Genomic DNA, 13,265 nt, shown 5'->3' with positions numbered 1-13,265 from the left:
TCATAATTTCAACTAATTCCTATTAAACTTGTTTTTTTTTTTTACAGAAAATTCAAGAAGACCATTCCTTTCACGTAGTCAAAGTGACCGATCGTTCAGCAAGCCACAAGTTTCAGCAACTAACGTGTATTTCGCCGACACGATGCGTCTAAGTCTTGGAAAAAAAATCAAAGTATCCTCATCGGCATTAGAAACCCTAACAAACGAATTAATCAAAAACACGACGATCGTTGATCAAGATTTGTCAAAGAAAATGAAAGAAATGAACAACATAAATGAAACAATTCCAAATAATTCGGAAATAATTAAGACAGAATCTGAACAAGAAATTGCAGAGGATACATTATCAAACAAAACTTTAGAAATAATAGAAAAAGAATTAGATCCAGTGGTATCTACGTCGTTAATGAAAGATCAGGAAAATTCGATGCAGGAACATTTCCGTGGTATGAAACCAACGAGTTGGTCGCCACCGCCTGGTAGACAAAAGCATCGTTTTAAAATCAGTGATTCCGAGATAAGCACTGAAGACTTTGGTGGTTCAACGATACAAGATCACAGAAGATCGGTATCATCGGCATCTACTTTATCCTGGAATTCCAGTAGTTCGCACGGATCATCAAAGATAGAAATTGGACCATCTTCATCGAGTGAAAGTAACGTTTGCAAAATCACGGTGAGTCCAATGGCATCCCCATTGGTTCACAGATTGCAAATAGGACCTGGACTCCCAACTAAAACAGTTAAGAGAACGTCCATATTGATAAACGGTGATCAAAGTTCTGGTGTTGAATCTACTCCTGATAACAAAGTCACCATCAGTGTTGGTGGTGAGGACAGTGTTTGCAATCCGACAGTTATATCAGTCAACTCCGAAATCCTTCCAAAGATTCAGAGTACCGTTGAGAATCGTACCTTGGTTATATTAGATAATTATAAATCTAACATTGTTGTTGAATCTATTGCCGATGAGACTAGATCCAAACAGAATAGAATCGAGTGTCCTCATAGAAGTGAGGAACGTTCTAGGAACTTGGAAGATACTTTCTCCTTATCATCAAAATCAAATAAACCTGTTAATATTTTAGAAGAGACTACTGTGAACTTGGACAAGCAAACTAGAATCTCCCCCGATGTGCCACCTAAATGTAACAAATCCGATCAATTGTCACGGGTTAGTTTACAGGAGGAAACGAAGAATCAAAGTGAACAGAAATTGAAGGAAAACGAAGATTCTCCAAAGTGGTCTGATCTTTCAAAAGAGGTCATGATCTCTAAACTATTAGAGGGATCTTTGAGAAAAGCTCGTGAAAATGGTGAGATCTTGGATCACGAAAGTGGCGAAGCTATTTTAAAAATTTTAAAACAGAGCTTGTTGAAGAGCAAAGAATACGAAAGTTCGGAATCAACTTTAGAACCTAATTACTCTAGGACTTCTAGTTTGAACTCGGACACCGATTTCGTGTCAACTAATCTTTTTCTCGAAGAGAATCCTTACGAAGTGATCAAGGAACCAATTTACGAAGAAATTCCTGACGAACCACCGCCGTTGCCATTGAGTCCACCTCCTTCGGAAGATTTTATTAAAGATAGGATTTACTTTACTGACGTCGATTATTATAAAAAAGTTGGACCTGGTGAATTCATGGGTTCTTATTTATCGGAGGAAGTTTTCAAAAAGACCAACTCCGACGATCTAGCTGAGTCCTATTTATCCAAAAGTCCTGAAGATTTCTTTAAAAAAATCTCCATTTCACCTGACGAAGAAAATATTTCAACGAAGTTTGAATTGCTTAATTTCCTGATGGATTCGAAGGATCGTACAACTACTGCTGATGAGGAAGACGAGGAAGAGGATGATGAGGAGGAGGATACTGAAGGAGACCTTGAAGCCCTCTATGAACAAAAGGAAACCAGTCTAGGTGATCTCAGTTCTAAGAGTTCGCAAATTTCAAATGTTTCGGATAGCAGTGAAGAATGTAATATTATCTTGACTAGTTTGCCGGAAACTTTGAAGGTAAATATTGTATTTTTTTATTCTTTTTCGAAGATGAGTTGATAAATTGTTAATCTCGATAAAAAAGAAAAGTTTATTTTTAAATAAAACTGAGTTTGATCGAAGAAAAAATTGTCAACTCATCCACGTATTATGTACAGGATGGGTCAACAATTTAGAAAAAAAAAAAGTTAAGTGTAAAAAGTCATCAATTTAATTTAAAAAGTTATAAATAAAAAGGTATAAAATTACTGACTATACTCCTAATAATTTATATAAATATTATATTAAATTATTATCATTTTTTACAAATGTTTTGATAATATTTATATAAATTAATTTATAAGAACTTATAAAATAATAATAATAATAATAATAAATTTTAACTATTATAAATAATGAAATAAATAATAACAACAATTTTATTTATATTAATTTAACTCGCTATACTTGTTAACTTTGTTATATAGTCAAGAACGGTAGATATCGAAAGAACTGATAGCGGAGTTGGGTCAGAAAGTAGTCAAGCTAGTAGTACTCGAGGAGTGGCAAGAAGATGGAGAAGCGGGAACGTTTCGTCCGGACCAGGAAGTTTACTTAGCGGAATACCGCAAGTGATTTCCGGTGATACAAAACTCTGTGAGGATTGCGAACAACGTTTGGATCCTTTAATAACGGACAGGTACTGCTCCAGATATTATCATTCAAAACAATTCAAACAACGTGTAAATTCGAGTCGTAAAATGTCATTTTATATTTCTAGATTAAATTTTTGTCACGTTCATTTCATTTAAAAGATTTCAAAGTTCAAATTTTAACACAAGCTCAACACACGAAGAAAGTTTTTATCAATTGTATTTTTATTGTCAGATAATTGTTTAGCAAATTTATTAAAACTCCGACGAGATGCTAATTGTTTTTTCAACAAATTATTTTTCAATGGTTCTTAGCGATGTCTCTTTTTCTTGTTATTTTCTTCATTAGAGAGATTAAATCAGATGGCATGTAAGATGTAACACGCAAGAACTAATGATTAGAATCGTATTTGAACATTTCAAAGTATCTATACACTCTTTTTGCTAATGTTTGCAAGTCAGGTCACGTGACAAACTACTTTCTCCTCTTATTTGTCATTCCTTTTATCGTAAAGAGCGAAAGTGTCCTTATCGAGACGCATGATCCATCGATAAATGGTGTAAATGATCGAGCGAAAGTGATTTTAATTTTGAATATCACACATACCCACATACTCATTTGTGGACATACATAGTCTTTTTCTTTTTATCTCTGTTGTATAATTGAAGAATCGACATTTTCAAATAAGAAAGTTATGAATGATTTATTCAATGTTATTTAACTTTTTATTCGATTTTATTTTTTCAGTGGAGTAGTTTATGCACCCTTCGTATGCAGGAAGTGTTCTAAAAAAAGAGCTGAACGGAAGGAAATCATTACAGAGATTGTTGAGACTGAACAAAAATACGGCAGGGATTTACAAATTATTCTTGAGGAATTTCATCGTCCGATGTTGAATGCAGGTCTTCTTACGTCGGAACAATTGTCAGCTATTTTTCTCAATGTCGAAGAATTATTAGAAGATAATCTTGTCCTAGCTGAAAAATTGAAGGATGCTGTGGAATTTGCTCAGGTGATTTCTTTTTCATTAAAAAAGATTTGGAATCTAAACAAAAATAAACTTTATATAATTATAATGCATAGTTTTTGATTTAAACTGTAATAAAAAAACCTGAATTTATTAATAATTTTATATTGAAATGTAATTCATATTAATCAAATTAGAAAAATATTAAATTTTACAATTACATGCATTTAAAAATATGAAATTACTTATATGCTAACAAAAAAATATATAAATTAATTTTTGTCATAGATAATAGGTTTTCATTTGATAAAATTATTGACAATTTATTAATGATATTTTGTTTTTAATATAGGAATCAGGTGATGAAGATCTTTTAACAGTAGACGTTGGTAAAATATTTTTGGAATCGGAACGAATGCTTCACGCTTTCGAAAATTACTGTACCCGACAAGGCAGTGCAAGTTTGCTTTTACAAAATTTAGAAAAAGAGAAGGAACTTCTTCGAATTTTTCTTAGGGTCTCTCAAATGGAGAACACTGTTCTTCGTAGAATGAATCTTAACTCTTTTCTAATGGTACATTATTTTTCTATCTCTTTCTTTTCTTTTCTTTTCTTTTCATTTCATTTCTTATAATTCTTATGATTGAATTAGAAATTTTATAAAAAAAATTATTTTCAGGTTCCAGTTCAAAGAGTAACGAAATATCCACTTTTGTTAGCACGATTGTTAAAAGCTACGCCATCAGTTCGGCCGGATATTCAAGAAGCAAAAAAAAGACTCAAACAAGCTCAGACCAACATAGAATTGCATTTAGAACACATGAATGCTGTAAGTAATAATTAAATGTTAACATTAAAATATATATATTATCCAAATATTAAATTGACTGACTTCAGCATAGGTTACTTTTTTCTATAATTATTTTAATAATATAATAAACAAATAAACAAATTTTTTCAACAAATATATTAACAGGAAGCTAAAGATGTTACTTCTACAAAATTATGGAGAAGAATTTCTATCATACAAAATGGTAGACGATCAACCGGTGAGCAAGATGTGGTGAACATTAAATTAAGAAAGGTAAACAAATAAAATTATTAATTCCTAAATAATAAGACAAGCAAAAATTTATTTCAAAAAAAGAAATTATTAATAATCTTTTATTTTATTATTACAGATGGCTGTTGAAATTTTAGAATGGGCTCACGAAGAGGCAAGATTTGTCTTGGAAGGTCGACTTTTGGTTGCTCAGCCAACGGACAATAATTGGAGACGAGGTAGAACTGTCAAACTATCTCCTGTCACTGCCATGCTTGTCACAAATGGCAAGGTAAATGAAATATTTATTTAATAAATTTTCAAAATGTACAAAATCATGTACGATCAAATTTAACTAAAAAAAAAATAAAAATTATTTTTAGCCAACTGTTGAATATGTGGAATTCAACGATGATTCGCTTTTCCCAAGAGACATAGGTATTAAAGATGCGACATTACTTTTGGTGAAAGAAAAATTTGGTCGTTACACTTTACTACGTGTAAGTAATTGTGATAAATGATACAAATGATTAACATTTCTAGTCACGTGTATCGTCATTTTTGTAGGAACCTTTGTATCTCGATAAATGTATAGTATGCTGTGAAACTAATCTCGAGGAATACTTTGAAATACAAGAATTGTCTTCCAAGGAAACATTCATATTCAAGGTAATATTAATCAACTTAATTTTTTTTCTATGTTTTTTAGATAATGTTTACTACATGCCAAATACTATTTAACTATATTCTATTATTTTAATAATACATTTTTTTAGGCTGAGGATGGCGCCAGAACGAAAAGATGGTGTAGAACATTGCAAGCTCATGCACAATCTCTTGGTGCTTGGCGCAAACGTCGTGGAGCTTTACCTAATATTATGATTTGTGGTGTGGCTAGAAATTAAAAAAAGAGAAAGAAAAAAATAATTTAAACTCAATTTAAATAAGGTGAGAATATGAATGGCAAATTACCAAACTCTATGCAAATAATTTGCAACAACTTCTATTTTTTTCTTTTTTTTTTTTCTAAAATGTTCTCCGAAAATATAAATGATAAGTTTATTAATAAATCGGAGAACTTATTTAAATGATTTCCACTGCACTTCGATATATTGTCGAAGAGCAATCAGAAAGTCTTCGTAATGCTTGATAATCGTTTCGTTAATGTTTTGTGTGTGTGTGTTCGAATATACAGTACGTTGCAGAAACTGAAGTTTCCAACGTAACTGTAATTAGAATAGGACGCAACGATTTTCTTTATTGATTCCTAACAAAAAAATATATATATATATATAATCGCGTAAGTATATAATACATATAATATATAATTTTTATTTTATTTTCTTTGTAGTTTATCTTACGCGTATGTAAAATATACGTGTAAGATAAAACACATATATAGGCACATATATATGAATGTATTATATGTGTGTGTATAAGACTATTTAATATCGATTAATAATTATTACTATTTTTATTATTATAATAATAATATATATGCGAATATATTCTTGTAATCCAAAAGAAATGAAGAGTAGCTGTGATATCAATCGGTGTATTGGGTATAATCGTTTCGTTATTATTAATTTCGGGAACCACGGTACAAAAAGGAATTTCACCCTCTTCAATAATTACATTTATCAACATTCAATCTCTGGCAATATATCAATTTTATAGGTAATAGGGTTTTGCAAAGTTCTGAATGATGATATTGTACGAGAGTCGATTTAATGTGTTTCTGCAAAAAGTGTATTACTAAATGCCTCTTATTTTGTTTATTTCTTTTTTCTTCCTTTTGTTTTCTAGAATAATATAAAAATGCATTTCTCTCGACAAGTTGAACGATACTTAACAGTATTTTACTATGGCTAACACATCATTTAATTAAAAATACAAATTGTATATTGTACTATAGTTTTATTTAATTACTAAGCCATACTCGTGTATATAAGTGTATATTTATACACATACGCTCTTATTATTGAAATTTTCAAAACTATTGTAATAAATTACATCTTACGATTAAATAAAATGAAACATAATATAATGAGAACCCATTTTCCAAATATAATTTTCCAAATAATTTTTGTTTTATTCTGCACATTCACTAACCAAATTAATTTTAGTATATTTTTCTAAAAGTAGTTTATGCGATGCACGGAAATTGTACAGGCTTATCTCAGGATGTTTTTCCAATAGATATTTATAAGCGGTTGTTATTTTATCAATATCTTCCACGGTTAGTTCCATCGGTCTTGTCATTGGATCTAGGTCGCTCAATTTATATACCAAATTAGAAAGTTCTTCTCTACAATACTTTGGAAAAAGTCTTCTGCAAGGGACAATAGTATTATCATCATTTTTTTAGAATTAATTAGAATATTGCTTAAGTATATAAAAAAATATACTGGTGTATAAGACTTACGCAACACATTTAATACTGTACTTTTGTCGAGAGCTAAAAATGGTTCTTGTTACTTTTTCAAAAAAATTGAATTTGTGCATTGTACGTGGTGATTTTAATGGTTCAAAGGTTACAACTCCTACGTCAACATCAGGCTTTGGAAGAAAAGCTTTTCCTTTAAATATAAATTAAGGAAATGAGAAATTACTAAATTTATAAATTATTAAATTTTACATTGAAGAAATAAAATTAGAAATATTATATTGTAATTAATTTACCTGGAATAATTAAACGGAGATTAGGTTGCGTCCATGCTTGTGCCATTACCGATAATCTACAGCGTTGATCTTCAGATGGCTTAGCTACCAAACGTTCCGCTACTTCTTTTTGAAATGTTAATAACATTTTCACCCTACCGTATGACCATGGACCGCTTTGTTCAGATATCTTTTTAAGCCATTCAATTATTAGAATAGTTGAAACATTAAACGGTAAATTACCAATTAAATGAATATTTGGAACTTCATCCATCCATTCCTTCTTCTCTTCCATAGGAAACATATTGCCCATATTTATATTTCTTATATCCTCATAAATAATATCCATTTCACCATTTGAATAATTAAAAGCATCCGCTAACATATCTAATATTGGTTTAAATCTTGGATCTTTTTCAATGACTATTAACTTTTTAGGATTTTTACGTATTATAGATCTGGTCAATCCACCTGGACCAGGTCCAACTTCGAGTACGTGACTTTCCGAAAGATTTCCAGCTTTTTTAATTATTTTATCGATAAGTCTTTCATCCAGTAGAAAATTTTGCGACAGATGTTTCAAGGCGGATAATTTATATAATTTGATGACATCTTTTATAGTTGGGAGAGGAGGTAGTCTTAGTTTTAACATTTTTCTGTACAACGTTTCTTTTTATTGTATTTTTATAAGATGATTCTCGACAGACAGTTCAATGTTAAGTATATATTTAAATAGTAACAATTATTTTATCAAATCAAAATAGCTGTATGCGTATTGATATACATGTATATATGTATATATATATATATATATATATATATATATATATATATATATACTTATCGAGTCAAAAGACTTTATTTAAGAATAATTTATAAGTTGGTTTTAGGAGGTATGATTTCTTTCTCAGGTTCCTTAAAATCATCTAAGAACTTTTCTTGCTTCACTGTATATATAGTATAAAAATAAATTGAAAAAACAGCAATTCCTAATAAACTACCAAGTATTCTATTTGATCGTCTTAGTTTGATCAATTGCTTAACTCTCTCAGAGTTCTTTTTCTCTATTTCTTGCATTAGTAAAATATTACTGGCGTTTATTTTATTGCTGTCTGTCGTCCAGTTCACTTTAGGCATCTGATCCTTGTCCATGATATGAATAGCTTAGAATAGAATATATAATATGCATTTTAAAACACGACATTTTATTATTTGTGTGTAGTATTATCAAATGTATATATTAATATTTTACAGGGAAAAGCTATCAATTATTTTCTTTCCTTCAAATTGATTAAACGCTATTTACATATTATAACGTAATTGCATGTTACATAACACATTACACAACTGTTATTGTAATGAATGTAAATTTATCATTGATAAAAAAATAAAAAGATCAAATTAAATTTGCTATAAATGAAAATAAGGTTAGCTCGTAACACTTAATTGTAAAAACTTACAATGAGATGTTGATTACATCAACGCTTTTATTCTGATAACACAATCTAAATATTATACATTAATATATTAATATATGCTTTCTATTATATTTTTTTCGATTTTAGAAATACTTATTTAACTTAGAGAGAGAATCAATCTGGTAGATATTAATTCTACTATCTTAAACACGTGTGTTGTTCTGCACACTATTCTAAAGAATTACAAGGTAACCAATGTTTTTTATACTGATAATACTATATTACCGACACTCGATAAACTTTCTTGTTACGATGCTTTCAGTCGGTATTATAGATTTCTAGGAAGTTAAATATTTTTATCATAAATTTTAATTTTGTCAAATCACACTAAAAAAAAAAAAATCGCTATAGAAAAATATTATATTATTAACAAAAAATCTTACTATTAATTAAAATATAAAAAATTTCGAAAACCAATACGAAGTCATATAATCATAAATCAATTAGAATTTCAATCATTCAATTATCAATGCTACGTATATTTCCTTTGAATTAAGATGAATCGTTTCGTAGGTAATATTCAGATATTTCCGTATATGAAGAACATTCTCATATTTCCTTGAATACCAACCGTGCTTGGTAGCTTTGGTAAATGCTTTAACGTTATCGATTGAATATTCGCATCGTAGATATTTCATTCACGTACACAAACATACATATATGTAAATATTACTTGCATATTTATGAGTATACCAGATGTATTTCAATGCTTCTTGTGGAATTTTCATAAAACGATTAAGCGAAAGAAAGAAAGAAAGAAAGACGTAAAAAGTTAAACTTACGTACTAATCTTCCTTTAATCGAATATCAACGTTTAAAACTTTGTAATTAATTAAAAAAACAAAGAAAAGAAAAGAACAACGCAGAGTTACAAGCTAACAAAAACAAAAAGCAGATAAAACAACAATCTGCACAACTCGAAGCAAATAAGTTATCGTCAGTTAAAATTTAAATTACCAAAGCCAATAACTCGCGTTAACTTTTATTACGGTGAACTAGAGTAATTAAATACATATAAAGAGTGGGTTTATATATTTCTTGGATAATATAAAAAAGAAACAACAAAATTAATTATTCCTTTATCGAACTTTTTTAGCTTAATTTTATTTTTTTCATATTGTTAAACTAGAAATCGAAAAACTTTTGACCCACCCCATGCAACACGTACACATAGATAAATATACCGAGTAGTACATACACTATGAAAAGAAAGTCAAGGAACACGTATATAAAAGAGGTTCGTCGTTGGTTTGGAGTGACGTCAGTTTTGAAACTACGCAAACAGGCCTGAAATAAGTTCTCCGAATGAACACTCCCTTATATTTACAGTATGATTTACGCAATATTCTATCATTTTTCTCTCTCTTTCTTTCTTTCCTTCTTTTTCCTTCTATTTCTGCTTGGTTCGACATAAAGTCGAAAGGGTATACAATTATAAATGTTTTCATTGAAACTTGTAATACTGTCTTTTGTTGAATAGAACGTAGCTGTCGACAACAGTTTTCTTACGTCCTGACGATAACGATGATAATTATGAAAGATCATTCTTCTAGTGAATATAAAGAAAATGTAATATAAAGATTTTTTTTTTTTAGACATAATAACGTTCGTTGTATCGTCGTTGTCATTGTCGTCATCATTTTCGTTTTCCTTAACTTCGTAAATCTGTGTTCTCTATCAAACTTGTACTACAATGTAGTAGCGTATTCTACAAACTAGCTTCACTGATTTCAATTTGATTAACTTAACTACGGTATCGAGAGACGAAGACGTCGAATTATTTTACTTCTTTGTAACCTAAAATTTCTCCTGTGCTTTGAAATTTTCAAATTGAATCCTGATCTCTACGAGGAATTTTCTTCTAGGAATTATCATTTGTTATTTCTAAATTTATTCGTAAACTTTTTCTCTTTTTTTTTCATATTTTATGTTAAATTCCGTTAATTTTCGTTACACGAGAAAAATTAGAGTTCTACGGGATTCATTAAAAGTTAAAGTTAAAACAGCCGAAAAAAGGGAACAATCTTTCTTTCTTGAGACTTCCTTCGAGAAATCATGGAAGTGCCGTTGAATTTCATAGGACTCAAGACGATATTTTTTATTTATGAGGACAGTTAAGATCCGTAACAGTAGGATAAAGCCTCAAGCAATATCTATGATAATGTTCGATCGTGTCACACGCGATTCTACGCTAAAATGCGGATAAACCATAAAATGCCGTTGGGCTATATTCTTTGTTGTCTCGATGATGAAAGAATCGAAAGGACCAGTGAGTATGCATAAGAAAAAAAAAGAAAAAACAAGGAAAAGAAAGGAACAAAAATAGAGAAGGAAACCCCAGCAGGTTCGATTTCTGATAACACCGATTGCCATAGGAATAAAGTTTTTTTCTCTTATCTTCTTTTCTTACGAGATTGTACCAAACACGTGTATATAAGTATGTGTGTGGGAAGAGTGAAAAGAAAAATAGAAAGAGAGAGAGAGAGAGAGAAACTACGAACTTTATCTGCATTTTTCCCCTTTTTTTTGTCGATAACTTATCAACAGTGCTATCACATAATTCTTCTTTTTTTCGATGTTACAATTTTTAAAGCTTTTTCTTTCCTTCCTGTCTTTTTTCTTCTTCTTTTTTTTTTCTTTCTTTCTCAATTGTTGTGCTGATAAAAAAGAAGAGAAGGGAAGAAAAAAAAAGGAAAGACTATATCGTTTTATTTACGAAGCTATTGCAAATCTCTCTCTCTCTCGAATTTCTTTGTTTCAAAAAACGAATCTGATCGTTTGTCAAAGACGGTACACGTGATATGAGATTAAGTTCGAAATCCTACATCCAGAATCATTTGGAGAATACGAGTATTTATTTTCTTCTTTCTTGACACTTCTTCCTATTTCAAAAGGATATCTCTTTTCCATAGAATACCGAACAAATCGATAAAATCGGTAATAAATTATTTTAAAGTAAATTAATCTCTCTTTCCTTATTTTTTTTTTTTTTTAGAGAAAAAGAAAGATACGTATAATAGTTTTTAATCTTATTTGAGAGAAAGAAATATATTTTCTTTTAACAACTCAATTTGTATTTCTCTTTCCAATTTTATGATTTTTATTTTACAATTTAAGATCGAATATGAATTTTTATTGAAAAACTAAGACAAATAATTTAGTTTGTTTTTTTTATTTCTATTTCTAATAAGATGAGAAATTTCAAATCGTAAAGTAATTCTAATCAAAAGACAGGGACGAATGTTTTAATAAGGAATACAATTTTTCGTAGTTTCTCGGAGTTTTGTAATCCTGAGGATAATTATGAAATAAAATAAAAGAAACTTGGAAGAATTCGTAATTGACCGTTGATATTTTCTTTCGTGGATAAATTCACGCCGATTATTATTATTATTACATCAGTGAGGCAGAAACGTTGGGAATGATTTGCGCGAGTAATACGTCGCAATCGTTAGAAAGTGTGCTCCATGAATTATTAATAAATTGCAACGAGACTCTCTCATGCATAAGGTAATCCCGAGCTTTACAAAAAGCCTTGACGGTCTTTTCGTTCTTGAGAAAACACGATAATGGCCGAAAAGAATCGTTCGAAGTTCGAGGTAAATAATTCTTTCAATTCTTTTTTTTTTTCTTTCTTTTCTTTTATAAATTTTGACACCATTTTGGTATCTTTTTATTCAACGTTTCATATTTCTTGAAATGTAATTAAATTTTGTAGAATATATCGAAAAAGATCGATTGTGATTTTTATTTATTTTTTTTTTTTTAATTTTAGCTTACAAGGATGTCATATTGAAATACCAGAACTTATTCGTCTATAATAAATTACAGTGAAAATATAAAAGAATGCTAAATTTTGCATAATATTGTCGATTTTATTATTAAAAACGAAGCATTATTCGTTCTATCGAATGAATGGAAAAATATTCTAACAAATGGCATGGCAATTATAAATTTGTTTTATATTTAGAGATTAACGATCCATCATTCAGCTTTTCAACTAAATCACGTGGGACTGTAACGTATTTCTTGGAGTTAGGAAATTCTGTGTTAACGAGCGTAATCCGTTCTTTTGACATGAGTAACATAGAACACGATGACGTAGTTTCGATCGATTATGCGATTAGGAGACTTTTAAAGTAATTTTACAAAAAATACTGATTTATGTCAATTTAACAAAATGATCATAAAATTGCCACGTTATTGTAAATATTCTTTACATTAATTTTTTTTAAACCACTCTTTGTAATTATTTTTGTCTCGCAATATTTTATCGATAATATCGATATTTTTTATATTAGTATAGCAAAAATTATTATTAATTATATTTCTACTAAATTTTATATATTTTTATACCTTCTATTTTTTTTTCGACAGGAATATTTTATCAAGAAAATAAGTTTTTTGTATCACATTATAAAATCAAATATTTCTAATAGAATAATTTTTGTAACAAAAAATTTGATTTCTCACAAATAAATCATT

At 29.3% G+C, this 13,265-nt stretch overlaps 3 protein-coding genes across 3 annotated transcripts in view; 1 reads left to right on the top strand and 2 right to left on the bottom strand.

Moving 5' to 3' along the window:
• The window catches only part of LOC122523052, a 54,498-nt gene extending 48,941 nt beyond the window's left edge, over nt 1-5,557 (top strand). Inside the window, exons 5-14 of the mRNA XM_043644574.1 lie at nt 48-2,017; nt 2,467-2,678; nt 3,380-3,644; nt 3,952-4,173; nt 4,279-4,428; nt 4,576-4,683; nt 4,781-4,933; nt 5,025-5,141; nt 5,209-5,310; nt 5,418-5,557. Of these exons, the coding sequence (XP_043500509.1) occupies nt 48-2,017; nt 2,467-2,678; nt 3,380-3,644; nt 3,952-4,173; nt 4,279-4,428; nt 4,576-4,683; nt 4,781-4,933; nt 5,025-5,141; nt 5,209-5,310; nt 5,418-5,546 (3,428 nt within the window). The 3' untranslated portion in view covers nt 5,547-5,557. The remainder of the gene's footprint in view (nt 1-47; nt 2,018-2,466; nt 2,679-3,379; nt 3,645-3,951; nt 4,174-4,278; nt 4,429-4,575; nt 4,684-4,780; nt 4,934-5,024; nt 5,142-5,208; nt 5,311-5,417) is intronic.
• Nucleotides 5,558-6,709: 1,152 nt separating this feature from the next.
• Nucleotides 6,710-7,955, bottom strand: LOC122523053 (mitochondrial dimethyladenosine transferase 1). Its single transcript, XM_043644575.1, has 3 exons — nt 7,324-7,955; nt 7,067-7,220; nt 6,710-6,973 (listed from the first exon to the last, which is right to left on the bottom strand). Exons 1-3 carry the CDS (start codon nt 7,952-7,954, stop codon nt 6,733-6,735), a joined length of 1,026 nt encoding a protein of 341 aa, XP_043500510.1. The 5' UTR covers nt 7,955; the 3' UTR covers nt 6,710-6,732.
• Nucleotides 7,954-8,948, bottom strand: LOC122523054 (cytochrome c oxidase assembly factor 3, mitochondrial). Its single transcript, XM_043644576.1, has 2 exons — nt 8,763-8,948; nt 7,954-8,465 (listed from the first exon to the last, which is right to left on the bottom strand). Exon 2 carries the CDS (start codon nt 8,452-8,454, stop codon nt 8,176-8,178), a length of 279 nt encoding a protein of 92 aa, XP_043500511.1. The 5' UTR covers nt 8,455-8,465; nt 8,763-8,948; the 3' UTR covers nt 7,954-8,175.
• Between the last annotated feature and the right edge of the window lie 4,317 nt (nt 8,949-13,265).

This window comes from Polistes fuscatus, unplaced genomic scaffold, assembly GCF_010416935.1.
Source record: "Polistes fuscatus isolate 324 unplaced genomic scaffold, CU_Pfus_HIC Scaffold6, whole genome shotgun sequence".
In the NCBI taxonomy this organism is placed as follows: Eukaryota; Metazoa; Arthropoda; class Insecta; order Hymenoptera; family Vespidae; genus Polistes; species Polistes fuscatus.
This window is presented reverse-complemented; position numbering and strand designations above follow the sequence as displayed.

Coding starts and splice junctions, on each gene's coding strand:
- LOC122523054 (XM_043644576.1), bottom strand. CDS start 8,454: ATGGACAAGGATCAGATGCCTAAAGTGAACTGGACGACAGACAGCAAT.
- LOC122523053 (XM_043644575.1), bottom strand. CDS start 7,954: ATGTTAAAACTAAGACTACCTCCTCTCCCAACTATAAAAGATGTCATC. Junction 7,221..7,323: donor TCTCCGTTTAATTATTCCAG/GTAAATTAATTA, acceptor TTATATTTAAAG/GAAAAGCTTTTCTTCCAAAG. Junction 6,974..7,066: donor TACAGTATTAAATGTGTTGC/GTAAGTCTTATA, acceptor TGTCCCTTGCAG/AAGACTTTTTCCAAAGTATT.